General features: G+C 48.6%; 1 protein-coding gene across 2 annotated transcripts in view; it reads right to left on the reverse strand.

Moving 5' to 3' along the window:
• Positions 1-15,168, reverse strand: part of PRPSAP2 (phosphoribosyl pyrophosphate synthetase associated protein 2) — a 444,139-nt gene that overhangs the window by 119,434 nt on the left and 309,537 nt on the right. For both annotated transcript variants that reach the window (XM_078665175.1, XM_078665176.1), the window contains exon 8: positions 7,541-7,689. In XM_078665175.1, the coding sequence (XP_078521301.1) occupies positions 7,541-7,689 (149 nt within the window). The remainder of the gene's footprint in view (positions 1-7,540; positions 7,690-15,168) is intronic.

Genomic DNA, 15,168 nt, shown 5'->3' on the forward strand with positions numbered 1-15,168 from the left:
CACACACACACACACACACACACACACACACACACACACACACACACACAAATATAATTTACCTAGAGCGCTTTACAGAATTGCTTGCCACTTGGCCCAATTGCCACAGAAGTGCAGCCACTGCTATGGAAAGACAGATTTCACAAGCATGTGGGTAGGTATCAGAGGTAATGAATGTCTGTGTGATCAGGTAGGCATAGGGGGAACTAAGAATACAATAAGGATTCGGAGGACAAATGCCCACAGGGATCCAGCTGGAGAAATTACTGTACAAGTCTATATGCAGGAAGACTGTTATGCCCAACTTTTAATGCCAGTAGCAAACACTACACCATGGAATGGCAGGATGGCAATTAACAAATTATTTACCCTCTGTAACGTATTATCTGATAGAGATTCTATCTAGCTACAGATTCCTTACCTTAGAATATTCCCCAGGTGTCAGACTGGATCTGTAAGTTTTTCGGGAACAGTATCCCTGCGCACTGGTAGGTGGTATTGTTCGGGTCAACGCGGAGTTATTCACACCAGAAGTGCCGTTTGCAGAGCCTATATAGGCACTACCCAGGCGTGCTGACTTCAGTTACTTTTTCCAACATTCCACGCCAAGAGCTCAGAGCCATGAGGTACACTGACCACTGGTGTGGAAAAATAGGACCCTGGTCCATAGAAATCCATTGGCAGAGCAGAAATAATGGGCAAGTAGGTAAGGGATCTATGGCTAGATAGAGTCTCTACCAGACAAGGAAGGTGTTACCGAAGGTCAGTAATTTGTTCAAAAGATAGATACTTCTAGCTGCATATTCCTTACCCGAGACTAGAATCCCAATCTATGCCTCCCAGGAAGTAGGTTTGTGGACTAATTGAACACAAGGAAGTCCTGCAAAAACGGGCAAAATGCCCATCTCTACGGATCTGACTGTCTAAACAATAATGTTTGGTGAACGGGCGGAGTGAGGCCCACATTCCTGCCTGGGAGATATCCAGGACTGGAACTCCGTGAGCTAAAGCAGTGGTTGCTTCTTAGGTTCTGGTGGGTTGAGCATGCAAACCCTCCGGGGTTTACTTCTTAGTCAATACGTACCAGATTTTGATACAGAGCACGATCCATCGGGACATGGTCAGCTTCTGCATGACCCGTCCTTTCTACGCTCCAACATACCCTACGATGTTTGTCGTCCATCTGGATCTCTTACGTGTGATCAAGGTAGAATGAAAATGCTCTTTATGGGTCCAGACGGTGAAGTCGCTTCCTCTTCTTTAGAGGGATAAGGCTGGGCGCAAAAGTTAGGCAGAGTGATGGTTTGGCCTACCTATGAAGTGACCACTTTTGGAAGAAAGGAAGCTCTTGTACCAAGCACCAGTTATCTGGGTAGCAGGAGGTTTGGATGGTCAGGCATGAAGGTCACTGATCCTCCTTGCAGATGTGATTGCCATGAGGGAGGCCATCTTGTTAGTAAGGAGCTTGAGTAGACAACTGAGCAGAGGTTCAAAGGGAGCGCACATAAGGAAGGTGAAGGCAAGATTGAGATCCCACTGGCTAATAACATAGGGAGTGGGAACATATTTTGCAAATCTTTCAAAAATCTATGTACAATAGGGGATTGGAAAAGGGAAGGTTGGTCAGGAAACCAAGTAAAGCACAAATTGCAGATAGCTATCCCTTAACAGTGCCCAGAACAGAGCCCTACTGGGCATTGGAAAGAACAAACAGGAGCACCTGAGAAGGGGGAACAGAAAGGGGATCGATGTGTCTTTCTAAACACCATGTCACAAAACAAAGCCCAACAGCAGATGTAAACCGTCTAGTTAGAAGGGAGCCTGACTGCCAAGATAACATTACAGACTTTGAGGGGGAAGGTCGAAGGCTATCAACTGTTGCTGCTAAATTTCCACGGAAGAAAGCTGAGCCTTGACACGTTAGAGTGGAGAACCCACGCATGCTGCTGCGACAGAAGATCCTCCTGAAGGGGCAGCCTGATCGGAGGACCAATAGCTAGGCTTAATAGCTCGGGATACTAGACTCTCCATGCCCAGTCCAGAGTCACAAGGATCAATCAATCAATCAATCAATCAGGAACATTTATAGAGCGTGCTACTCACCCGTGAGGGTCTCAAGGCGCTGTGGGGGGGGGGCTGTGGGGGGTGCCGCTACTGCTCGAAAAGCCAGGTCTTGAGTTGCTTCCTGAAGGAGAAATGGTCCTGGGTCAGTCGTAGGTGGGTGGGGAGGGTGTTCCACGTCTTGGCCGCCAGGTAGGTGAAAGATCTTCCTCCGGTGGTGGTTCTGCGGATCCGTGGGATGGTGGTGAGGGCGAGGCTGGCGGGGCGGAGCTGGCGGGAAGGTGTGTAGAACGTGAGGCGGTTGTTGAGGTATTCGGGGCCCATGTCGTGGAGAGCCTTGTGTGCGTGGGTGAGGAGTCTGAACGTGATCCTCTTGCTGACGGGGAGCCAGTGCAGTTCTCTCAGGTGGGCAGAGATGTGGCTGGTGTCGGGGGATGTCCAGAGAGTCGTGCAGATGCGTTCTGTATGCGCTGGAGTCTTTTCTGTAGTTTGGCAGTGGTCCCAGCGTATAGGGCGTTCCCGTAGTCCAGTCGGCTGGTGACGAGGGCCTGGGTGACCGTCTTCCTGGTTCCAGTGGGGATCCAACGGAAATCTTACGGAGCATGCGGAGGGTGTTGAAGCAGGAAGATGTAACAGCGTTGACTTGCCTGGTCTTCGTGAGGGAGGAGTCAAGGATGAATCCCAGGTTGCGTGCGTGGTTCGTGGGTTTGGGCGGTGCCCAGTGCAGGGGGCCACCAGGAGTCGTCCCAGGCGGAGGTGGATGGGGCGAGGATGAGGACTTCCGTCTTGTCTGAGTTCAGTTTCAGACGGCTGAGTTTCATCCATTCCGTGACGTCTTTCATTCCTTCCTGGAGCTGGCTTTGGCAGTGGCGGGGTCGTTGGTGAGGGAGAGGATCAGTTGGGTGTCGTTGGCGTAGGAGATGATGTTGAGGTTTTGCTTGCGTGCGATGGCTGCGAGGGGGCTCATGTAGACATAGAAGAGGGTGGGGCTGAGCGAGGAGCCTTGGGGTACGCCGCAGATGATCTTGGTGGCCGCTGCGCTGAAGGGCGGGAGACGGACTCTTTGGGTTCTGTTGGAGAGGAAGGAGGTGATCCATTTCAGGGCCTTACCCTGGATCCCGGCGTGTGTGGTGGAGGCGGGTTGTCAGGGTGTGGTGGCAGACCGTGTCGAAAGCAGCCGATAGGTCAAGGATAACTTGGGCTTGTTCATTCCTGATGTTCTTGAGAACTCTGGGCAAGAGTACAGGAGGCCTGAGCTACACTCAAGACGAAAAGCATCTTCAAGCAAGAGCCACCTTGGAAACACTAGCATGCAAAACTGCGGACATTGCACATTCTCATCGGTGGCATACCAATCTAATCAAGGCTCTCCTCACTGCTGAAAGAGGACCTTGCACCACCTCTGGATGGAGATGCCATTTGTGATCCGCTAGGCACCTTCAGCAGTTTGTCCGCTCTGGCTGGAGAACCCACCAGATGTTAAACCACCAGGGATATGCCGTGCTGGTCCAGCCATGTCCAGAGACGCTGGGCCTCTTGACTTGTTTTTTTCCCCAGCTAAGGATGTTTTCATGTTTACTCGCGCAGAGCCAGCGCCTGGACAACTCTGGGCATTTGTTCGCGCTTTAAAAGTCAGTATAAAATAACAAAGAGTCTACAACCCCCACCCCGCCCTGCTTGCTGCAGTGCCACATGGCAGTGGTGTTGTCCACTAACACTTGCCTTCCCTGGATAGAGGGTATAAAGGCTTTCAGTGGCAAAAGAATCGCTCAGAGCTCCAACAGGTTGATGTGCAGTCCGGATTCCTCCGGAGACCCGAGTCCTCTGAAGGCCACCACTCCCAGAGGGCAGCCCCACCAGAGGAATGACATATGTCACTAGTGTCAGATCTGGTTGGGGAAAGGAGAGGTGTCTGCCGCTGACCCAACCACAGTTCATAAGCCACAACTGCAGGTCCTTTGCAGTTCCCTCCGAGATCTGGACTATGTCAAAAAGATTCCCCTGATGTTCTGCCCACTGGAACTTCAGGTCCCACTTCAGAGCCCGCATATGCGAACAGACTTGTGTCACATGCAGGAAGTCCTGAGGCCCAGCAGCCTCCGAGTCAGTCTCACCGAGGATAGAGGCTGTAGAGGTTACAACATTGGTATCTTAGCCCAAATATCTTGGACTCGCCATTCGGGAGGACAGGCCCAAAACTGCACTGTATCCAGAACAGCTCCGATGAACAGGAGCGTCTGAGTGGGAGTCTGGTGTGACTTTGGTATATTTATAGTGAACCCCAGCGAATGCAGGAGGTCCGCCATAGCCTGGAGGTGAGAGACAACAGCATGAAATGAGCCCGCCTTCAACTGCATGTCATCGAGATCGGGGAAGACTGGCACACCTGATCCCCGCATATGAGCTGCAATCAGTGCCATCTCCTTGGTGAACAACCGAGGGACGCTAGTGAGGACAATAGGGAGCACAGCAAACTGAAAATACTTGTAACACACAGTGAACCACAGGTAGCGTCTGTGGGCAGAAAGGATGGGAATGTGAAAGTAGACATACTACAAGTCTTTCGCTACCATCCAGTCTCCAGGGCAGACAGGATCTGAGTCGGAGTGAGCATCTTGATTTCTCCTCCTTGAGGAAGAAATTGAGAGAGCGTAGGTCGAGAATAAGACAAAGGCCTCCTTTCTTGGGCACCAGAAAGAAATGGGAATAGCAACCACAAACATCTTCTGGCGCCGGTACTCTAAGGATCCTTTGGCCAAAAGAGGCATACTTTCCTACTGGAGAAGAGATAGGTGCTGCTCCGTCAGTCTGTTGTAAGAATTTGGCATGGAGGGAGGGGTAGACTTGAAGAGAAGGGAGTAGCTCTTTTGGACAATCTGCAAAACCCACCTGTCCAATGTTATGGACTGCCAGAGAGGCAGGTGATGGAGAATCCTGCCACCTACTGGGTGCCCATGATGATACATGGGCAGACTAGGAGCGTTTGGAGGATGTGACTGCAGGGGGTTGGTGGACTGACCCGAAGACTGGCCACCCGATCCACAGGGCTGGTAGGCATCGCCTCCGCAGCCATGCAGAAGCTAGAGATCTTGCACACTACAGTAGCAGGGCGGGTAAAAACGTGTTTGGACGCCCCTTTCGTGGCCATGAAAGGCAGAATGAAGGTGACAAGGGGTCCTTGAAAGGCCCAAGGACCTGGTCTTAACCTTGATGTCCTTAAAGCGCTCCAGTGCCGAATACGCCTGGTCTACGAAGTGATGGGAGCCATCAAAGGGCATGTCCATGAATGAGGACTAGGCATCATCAGAAAAGCCCTCAGCACCACCATTACTGCTAAAGTAGTTATGCCCTCCACAGCCACGGTAGCTTGAGAAAGCATGGCACTATCTGGAGAAGTGTCCAGTCCACTGGCTTCACCCAAATTCTCAGACCAGCCCAGTTGTACTTCCAGATATCCCATCCCAATCCTCCCTGAGTCCTAGTCCGCAGGAATAGGGTTCAGGCTCCGACCCAGAAGGTGTGACTTCAGTTGCTGCCGGAAGGGTTGCCTGCCAACGCCCCTCTGGCTCCATATCAGAGACGGGGATGAGAATGGGGACGGGGCCACCTTAGGGGTCGGCGTTGCGAAAGGTTGAGGTGACAAGAACGGCACATTTCCATATCCTTCGGTGTATCCAAGGGGCCGTGACTGGCGCTGGACCCAGCAGCATGTTTCCAGTTGGGTCCCCTCTCAAACCAGCGGGGCCCGAAGGCATGCTGGAGGCAACAGGCCACCCAAAGGAGGTGCATGGACTCATAAAAATCTCGCAATTGGGTAGGGGTCGCTCCGTCCCCCAGAAACTCTGGGAGGTGTGGGGCAGACCCAGACACTGGCTCAATCGCGGAGCTAGGCCTCAGGTGGCGATGCTACCTCAGCTCGTTGCCCGACAGACGAGGTGAAGTCAAATCATTCTTCAAATGCCTTTTCTTCTTGTGGTACTTTGACTTACAAGAGAGACCGGACGACTTTGAATGCAATGACAACGTCAGGCTCCAGGAACGCTCCCAGGACCTTCCTCTTGACAGGGAACCATTGCAGTGGTGCACATCGAGCCAGCATAAGCTTGAGCCATCGCTCCCTTAAGAGCTATGGGGGCAGTGTGCGGAAGACCTTCAGGTCATGTTCCTGTTCGAGGCACCAAAGGCATACAAGATGTGGGTCATTTACCGACATCTGTCAGTGACAGGCACCACTGACTTGTAGCTCACCTTCTTCAATGACATCCCTGCAACACAAGGAGGTACACCTCAAACAAAACTTTGAAAAAACCTAGTCATAAAGTGACTAAGGGGTAGCTGTTCACGGATCTGTATTGGCTGGTGTGGACAGGAAGGAAATGTAATCAGCACGCCTGGGTAATGCCTATATAGGTACTGTGAATGTCACTTTCGGTGCGGACGATGCCTATGATACCATGCGGACCCAAACAACGCCACCTACCAGTGCGCAGGGATACTGCTCACAAAAACATTCCGGTTCCAGTCTGATGCAAGGGGAATATTCCAAAGTAAGGAATCTGTGGCTAACCGTCTCTATCAGATGTAAAGGCCAACAATGAGGACTACTTACACATTTTAATTGAAAGATCTGTAAGGTCATCTGTTGGAAAACAGCAATAAATTAGTTTAGGAATTAGTCTGGAGTAGACAAGGGAACCACCCATGAAAGGACAGTCACTAAATGGAGATAACTAAATGCTAAGTGTAAAAGGAACAGTTAATAAATAAAAAGATGATTTGCATACCGATTTGACTTACTAATAGAAGTTAATGGCAGGATCAAAAGAAGTGCATGTGTTGAACTAGTGAGTAATAGGCACTTCCTGCTGCAAGAAGTCTGGAATTTGAGAATGAGGTTCCAAATGAGCAAGAGGTGTTTATGACCAAAGACATGTTGTACAGTTTTGGCAAATTACTTAACGGCGATTAGCCAACATTCAATTTGTAATGTCTTTGAAACTTCTATGTATAAGTCACTATGGATTTTAAAGACCCATAACGTTTCATGAGCTGTGCATGATCAGAATGGCTCGTCTAATGCCTTAGACTGAGTGAGAAAGGTGCAAAAGAAGGCAGCGGTGAGTAAGCGAATCATTAATGGACATCACAAGAGAAAATATTTATAGGTAACCGGATGTTAGCAATTAAGAGGACAGAGGATGACAGTCTGCCTTGGTGGCATAGATCACAATGTTTCTCGAAACACTGAAGCGGACACTTTCTATACTGTGAGGAGGGAATTCCAAATGGACACATTCCAAAAGCAAAAGTCATCTAGGACCTTGTGGTCAATGACACGCAACTGCTAACATTCTACAGCAAGTTCTTCCAGGACTTTTCCGATCTCTCTAATGCAGTTCAGAAAGATTTGAACAAAAACAAACAGTTCCCCGCATCAAATCACATTTAATGTGGATCACTCCCACAAACATATACTTACTGGGCAGTTCTAGAGAAGGGTGCATTGAGGCCATTGATTTAATGGTTGGCGGGGAATGTCGGCCATCCACCATGTCGGACTCTGCATCTTGAGCTTCCCCATGAATCACGGCGATCCCCAACCTCAACCGTTCAGCAAATGACTGAGCCCTATGGAAGAAATATGGATCAAACATCTAAATGACACCAAATGCTTTGCTTGACTTAGTTTATTAAACGTTGCTTGCCTTCAGTCTTGATGTTTCAAAGCACTTGAAATAAGATACATTACTATTTTTTACACAACTTAGAGGTGCTCTTTTCATAGACCTTGCAGTACAACTCGCTGGTTACGGCACACACCATTGCTATAAAGATTGCACAGTCATTTTTTTCTATATTGACCAATCAGGTTATTTTACACAGGGTGTGGCTAGTGTACTACAGTCTTTAATATTTCAGATTATTGTTCCTATTAGTCAATGAACACACAATACAACATGTAAACCAAAACGTCTATATTAAATTAAATATCGAATTTGATGAAGTTACTTTGTACTATATTACAGTTAGTTGCAGGTTGCCTCCCGCTGGGTCACAGCAAGCTATAAAAAGTTTCTGAAATTTAAAGCTGGGATTGGGCAGCAGTTTCTACATCTAAGAACAAGAAGAGAGCAAATTCATCTAAACCGGTACAATGAACATGTAAGCTGTATGAAGTACTTCGAAATGGAAGTTAACTTCCCTAATTGGTTCCACGATTAGGACAATCTTGACTTTGTGCAGGATTTATTTATTTTTAATAAAGTTTTCAGCTGGAAATGGGTTAAACTTCTTGGCGCATGGTAAGCCATCTCATGGCATAACATCTCCTCCATTTGGGGGCTGGACAATAACTTTAGAATCGACATCTGGCGTAGACGCGCGAGCGCGTCAACCAAGATGGCCGCCGCCACCGGAGCTCCGTGATTCCTCGGAGCTTTTAGCCCAATTTAACGACGAAATCCTGTCAGAAACCCAGCGGAATCACCGGCGCTTGCCTCCTGTAACCTCTACTCACCTGTGAGTTCTTTTCTGGCGATTTTTGACGACGGGAGTGTTTCTCCTCACCTTTCATGCTTCTGCTCCCTGCTGCTCCTCGAGGTGCTGCCGAGATTGTGAGCCTGGGGGCGGAGAGTTATTTAAGAAAGAGGCTGGCTTGGGCCTAGCTCCGCCTACAGTACTGTTTAGCTGCTGCACCTGGGTTTTTTCAGTGCTTAATGACGCATTTCTCCATATTTACAACACTTCTCCTCACATTTTGAGGTTATTTTGTCTTATTCTATTTTTCTTCATATTAAGGCATATTTTTTCTCCTCAAAATGGATTCAAAAAATCCTACCACTAATAAAAGGAAGCAGCAGGTTTCTCCTCCTCCAACAAAATCTAAAGTGGTGGAATCCTCAGAGCCTTCTTTGGCTCTGATTTTGGAGGAAATTAAAGCCTTACGTTTGAATACCGACTCCATTGCCTCAGAAGTTAAAAATCTTCGTAAAGATATGGCTTCTATTTCCATGAAGGTGTCGGATAATACCATTAAAATCCAAGATGATAAGAATAAGTTGGATGCTTTTACACCTTTAATGACCAGAATTATTCCAATGCACACTCAGCTGCTGGACTTAGAAAATCGCAATAGACAATATAATCTGCGCATCTTTAACTTGCCTGAAGAAAGGAATTAGTTACTTACCTGTACACTATAGTTCTCCAGTATTATCTTTCATAGATTCACATGCTTGTATCTTCCCCGTCGTCATGGTGGGAGTCTCACGGTAACAGAATGACCAAGCAGTATCATAGAGAAGAAAAACTGCATAGAAAATCCCCATAGGGGCTGTATTATTTGGTAACCAGACCATATCTTTGTTTGGACCAAAAGCCAGCCAATCAGCATTGCTGCCCTGCCCTCACACTCCCCAGCAGAAGCTTCCTGCCTCAGATTTCCGTCCCCGAGTGAGAGACATGGATAAATACCGAGAAACAGGATCTGCCTGAGAAACGGGGAGGTGGGCGGGCGCATGTGAATCTATGAAAGATAATACTGGAGAACTATAGTGTACAGGTAAGTAACTAATTCCTTCTCCAGTATTACATCTTTCATAGATTCACATGCTTGTATCAGAGTAGTAAGCAGTGCTCACCAAATTTGTAGCGTTTCCAGGACAGAACTAAAAAGGAAGCTCTGCCGTAAGACAAAGGTATAACAATACACATCAGTATATAAGAAATACGATAAATGCATGTTGACACATAAATCAAAGTATTGCATAGACAACAAATCATGCCATTATGTCATACCTTACTGAAAAAGACGTTTCAGAACAGCTTGTCCCACTGCCGTGTCCTCTTTCCACGCAGTGTCCAGATAGTAGTGTCTCGTAAATGAGTGCACGCTCTTCCACGTTGCTGCTCTGCAGATGTCAGGCAGCGCCACTCCTGCAAACAAGGCCATCGAAGTTGCCATCTTCCTTGTGGAATGTGCATGTACCTTAGAATCTAGCGGCTTCCCCGCTTTTCATGACATTTCAGGATAGCTGAGGAGATCCATCTGGCAATACTCAGTCTTGACAAAGGAAGACCCTTCCTTTGCCCTTCAAAAGCAATGAACAATTGCTTGGACCTGCGGAACGTTTTTGTCCTTTCAATGTAGAACTTTAGGCATCTGGAAATGTCTAAAGAGTGTAAGGCTCTTTCTGCCTCCGATGAAGGATTGCTGAAAAAAGTAGGCAAAATAATGGGTTCATTGAGGTGAAAAGATGTTGCCACCTTGGGAATAAAGGTAGGATTTGTCCTTAGTATAACCCTGTCTTGACGAAATTGTAAGAAGGGTTCCTCCAAAGAAAAGGCCTGGATTTCACTAACCCTCCTTGCTGATGTTAAGGCGAGAAGGAGGGCCGTTTTCCATGACAGGAACTGCAAATCTGACTTGTGAATAGGCTCGAAAGGAGGCCTCATAAGCTGCGATAGCACTGTGTTGAGGTGCCACGGCACAGGAGGGCGTTGGATGGGTGGATAAACCCTAAAAAGTCCCTTGATAAACTCCTTTATTATTCTGGAGGACCAGAGAGATGGTTCATTTGGCTTCCGCCGGAAGCGCGATATTGCTGCCAAGTGTACCTTGACCGAGGCATGCGACAGACCTGCCTTAGATAGCGACAGCAGGTAAGGAAGGATACCTTCAGGTTGTACTTCAAACGGATGCAAGTTTTGTCTGCTGCACCAATGGCAAAAACGGGACCATTTCGCTGCATATGTTTTGTTTGTTGATACAGCTCTAGCTTGTGAGAGAACATGTCTGCATTCTTGCGAAATATCTAGATTTTGAAACTCCCGCTCGTGAGGTTCCATGCTGACAATTTTAGAGATTGCAGATTCGGATGCAGAATTTGCCCTTCTTTCATGGAGATGAGGTCTTGAATGTCGGGAGCTGGATTTTTTCGCCCCTCGACAAAAGAAGTAGGTCTGAAAACCACGCCTGTCTCGGCCAGGCTGGTGCTATCAATATGATCCGGCACGGTTCCAATCTCATCTTGCGCAGTATCCGCGGTATCAACGGGAAGGGAGGGAACGCGTATGCAAACCTTCCTGTCCAATCCATGTGGAATGCATTTCCCTTGGAGCCCTGTTGATGGTATCTGGACGCAAATTGAACGCACTTTGAGTTGTTTTGCGTTGCGAACAAATCTAATGTGGGAGTGCCCCACCTTTGAAACAGGACGCGAATCTGAGTGTGGTGTAGTTCCCACTCGTGTGTCGCCTTGGTAGTACGGCTCAGGGCGTCCGCCCGTGTGTTGAGGACTCCCTGGATATGCTGAACCTGAATTGAAATTCCGTTGGTTATGAGCCATTTCCAGATTCTTTGCGCCAATGCCGACAGTTGTTTGGATCTCGTTCCGCCCTGCTTTAGCAGGTAAAACATGGTAGTGGTGCTGTCCGTTTGGATCAGTACTGACGATTGGCGTATTCTGGGAAGAAATGCTTGAAGGCCTAGGAACACCGCTTTGAGCTCCAACATGTTTATGTGAAGCTGGGCTTCCCAGTCTGACCAAAGGCCCTGAATTTCCAGCTCCTGAAGATGCGCACCCCATCCTTTCAGCGAAGCGTCCGTTGTCATCACGAAGTCGTGATCTAGAGGAATGAAGCTCAAGCCTTGATCCAGGTTCTTTCGAATCTTCCACCATGACATTGCCACCTTCATATGGCTCGTGATGGTAATGCGATCCTCGAAGGTACCTTTGGCCTGGACCCACTGCTCGTCCAGTTGTTCCTGCAAAGGCCTCATTCGAAGCCGACAGTTTGGCACCAGTGGGATGCAGGATGACATCATCCCCAACATGGATTTGTATATCCTCACTGAAGTGGACCTTTTTGCTTGAAGAGCTGCCGTTAGCCTCATGATCTTTCCCATTCGTTCTTCGGAAGGGTAGGCTTTCCCTGCACTGGTGCATATCCATGCCCCCAGGAACTGGATGCCCTTGGCCGGAGTCAGCGAGGATTTCTCTAAGTTGGTCTTCAGGCCCAATCGCTGAAACAGCCGGATGCAGCTCTGAAGAGATGTTGCTGCATCCCTGAAAGATGGACCTGTCACCAGCCAGTCGTCCAGATATGGGTAAACGTAATGCCCTTGCAGTCGTAAATGGGCTGCCACCGGGGCCATGCATTTGGTGAATACCCTCGGGGCTGACTTGAGTCCGAATGGCAGGACCTTGAACTGGAAGTGGCGACTCTCCACGACAAATCTGAGATACTTCCTGTGCTTCCGAAGAATTGGAATATGGAAGTACGCATCCATGAGATCTAAGGAGGCCATGTAGTCGTTTTCTTTTATCAGTAGAAGAATTTCTTGTAACGATAACATTCTGAAGGGTATCTTTTTTATGTATCGATTTAGATCCCTTAAGTCCAATACCTGTCTCCATTTCCGGGTTTGTTTCTTTTTGATGAGGAAGAAATGCGAGTAAAAGCCTCTCCCTCTGAGATGTTGCGGCACTTCCTCTATGGCTCCCTTTTGCAGAAGCGAGAGAACTTCCATCTGCATTTCCTGGCGATGTTTGTTGAGCCTGAGTACTGGGGGTTGATCCGGAGGTATTTCCACAAATTCCAGAATGTGGCCCCTGCTTATGACATCTAAAACCCATTTGTCCGATGTAATGGACATACAGTTGTTGTAAAATTGAGACAGATAGTGGTCTTTGTCGTGGATCCGTTGTGTGGGGAGCGCCGGCCTGAAATCATTGACGTCTATTAGACTGCTGAGGTTTCCCCCTGGCGTTAGATTTGCCTCTGGACTGTTGTTGGTAAGAGGAGTTGGAGGACCTGAATTGGTTGTTAGTGTTATACTGTCGATATCCTTGCTGATTATACGGCTGATATCGGTTGGATTGAAAAGAGGATCTTTGATTAAATTGACCTCTTGAACCTCTCTTCCGAAAGGACTGAAACCTTCCTTGCTGAAGCGATCCCAGCGCTCGAGCTGTATCCGTGTCCGACTTTATGCCTTGCAACGCCTCATCGATATGCTTTCCAAATAAGTTTTCACCGTCAAAAGGCATATCAACGATTTTCGCCTGAACCTCTGGACGAAAAGACGTCGCCTTGAGCCAGCCCTGTCTGCGAAGCGAAACCGCTCCAGCTATCTGCCTGAAGGCCATGGACGAAACATCCATGGCGATGTCGATAGATTCGGCAGCAGATTTAGATCCTTCCTTAAGTATGGCTGCCGCTTCCTCCTTTCTATCCTCTGGGAGAGCAGAAAGTATGGGTGCAATATCAGACCACATTTGCCTGTTGTATCGTCCAAGCAGTGCCATAGCATTTGCCGCTTTGATGGTAGAGGCAGCCATGACCGCAAACCTCTTACCTGCCCCATCCATTCTCCTTCCCTCCTTGTCAGGTGGCACTAGGGAAGTAGCCACCGGGTTCTTAGAATTTCTTTGTGCCGCCTGCGTCACAACTGATTCAGGCCTGGGGTGCCCAATGAGGCAGGCTTTTGTGGACTCTGGGGCTCTGTATTTCTTGTCAATGCGGGGAACTGAAACCGCTATAGACGCAGGTGTTTTCAAAATCTTCAGTCCCTCCTCCCAGATGTGAGGGATAATTGGAATAGAGCGAAGCGACCTCTTGTTTTCATCTTTGAAGTCATACAAGAAACAATCCGTCTGTTGTACCTCCACATCCAGATTGAATCTTTGGCCGCCCTTTCCATGAGATCATGAAAACCTCCGATATCTTGAGGAGGGGAGGTAGATTTGAGTGGTTCAGGCGATGCAGTCGATGGTAAAATGTATTCGTCCCATTCCTGTCCCGAAGCATCCTGAACGAGTTCTCCCTCTTCGGGCTGCTCATCCTCGTCGGATTCCGTTAGGTCGTCCCTTATAGTAACAACCTGCGGCGATCTCACCCCCTGTTCTTGGTGAGCAGGTGCTTCAGGTGTCTGAGAGGAAGGCGTCTGCCTAGCTGGTTGCGAGGAATTCGCCTCTGGGAAGCGACGGTAGTAGTCGTTCAACATCAACCTAAGATCAGAGACAAGGTTGAGGGGTATAGACATCGTCTCCTGATGATCTTCCTCCCTCGAGTCCTCATGCTGCTCCTCCTCTTCTTCATCGTAATCACCAGATTCCTGAAATGACTCATATCTGGAAGATTGTGGTCTGTCCTTGAAGGAATAAACCTCCTCTTCATCCGTGTCTTGGCTCTTTATCTGCAGCTGAGAAGGACTGTAGGCGGCACCTGAGGACTCCTCGCCATCTGAGTCCTGCTCTAGCAATGAGGACGGCGGCAAAGGTGAAATCTTTGTCCATGAGGTGAACTCTGCAGCTTCACTGATGGTAGATGAACCTCTTGTAGACTGAAAAGACCGGATCGAGATCATGGTCTTCGACTGCGGTGATTTGAATGCTTTTGCGGACGATAGCACGATTTTCGTCGACGGAACCGTCGTCGACGGGACTTTCGTCGACGGAACCATCGTCGACGGGACTTTCGTCGACGGAACCATCGTCGACGGAACCATCGTCGACGGGACCTTCGTCGACGGGACCTTCGTCGACGGAACCATCGTCGACGGGACCTTCGTCGACGGGACCTTCGTCGACGGGACCTTCGTCGACGGGGCCCCCGTCGACATCTTCGACGTCGAACCTGTCGTCGACGGAGTCGTCGTGGTCGTCGTCGACGGCCTGTTCGTTGACATTGAGATTTTACTCGTCGATGTTGTAAGCGTAGACGTCGCAGTAGTCGACGTAGCTTTAGACCTTATCGTCGACGAAGCCATAGTCGTCGACGAAGTCGTCGTCGACGGAGCCGAAGTCTTCACCACAGGCCTTGGAGCAGAAGCCAGCGAGCTGGTAGAGGGTGCAGACCCAGGTTCCTTAAGACTGGACTGTTTTACCACAGGAGTAATAGGAAGAGATGAGGTTACTTTCTCCTTAGGCTTACTCTTTTTAGACTCCACTCTCTCCACAGAAACAGAAGCCTTTCTTTTCTTGGGAGTTGAATGAGAAGATTCCCCCTCAGAATCTGAGCCTGATGTGGCCTTCTTTTTCTGAAGCCATAACAGTAGTCTAGCCTCTCTGTCTCTTTTAGTTTTGTCAGAAAATTTTCTACAAA

This window comes from Lissotriton helveticus, chromosome 10 (assembly GCF_964261635.1).
Source record: "Lissotriton helveticus chromosome 10, aLisHel1.1, whole genome shotgun sequence".
NCBI classification, from domain to species: domain Eukaryota; kingdom Metazoa; phylum Chordata; class Amphibia; order Caudata; family Salamandridae; genus Lissotriton; species Lissotriton helveticus.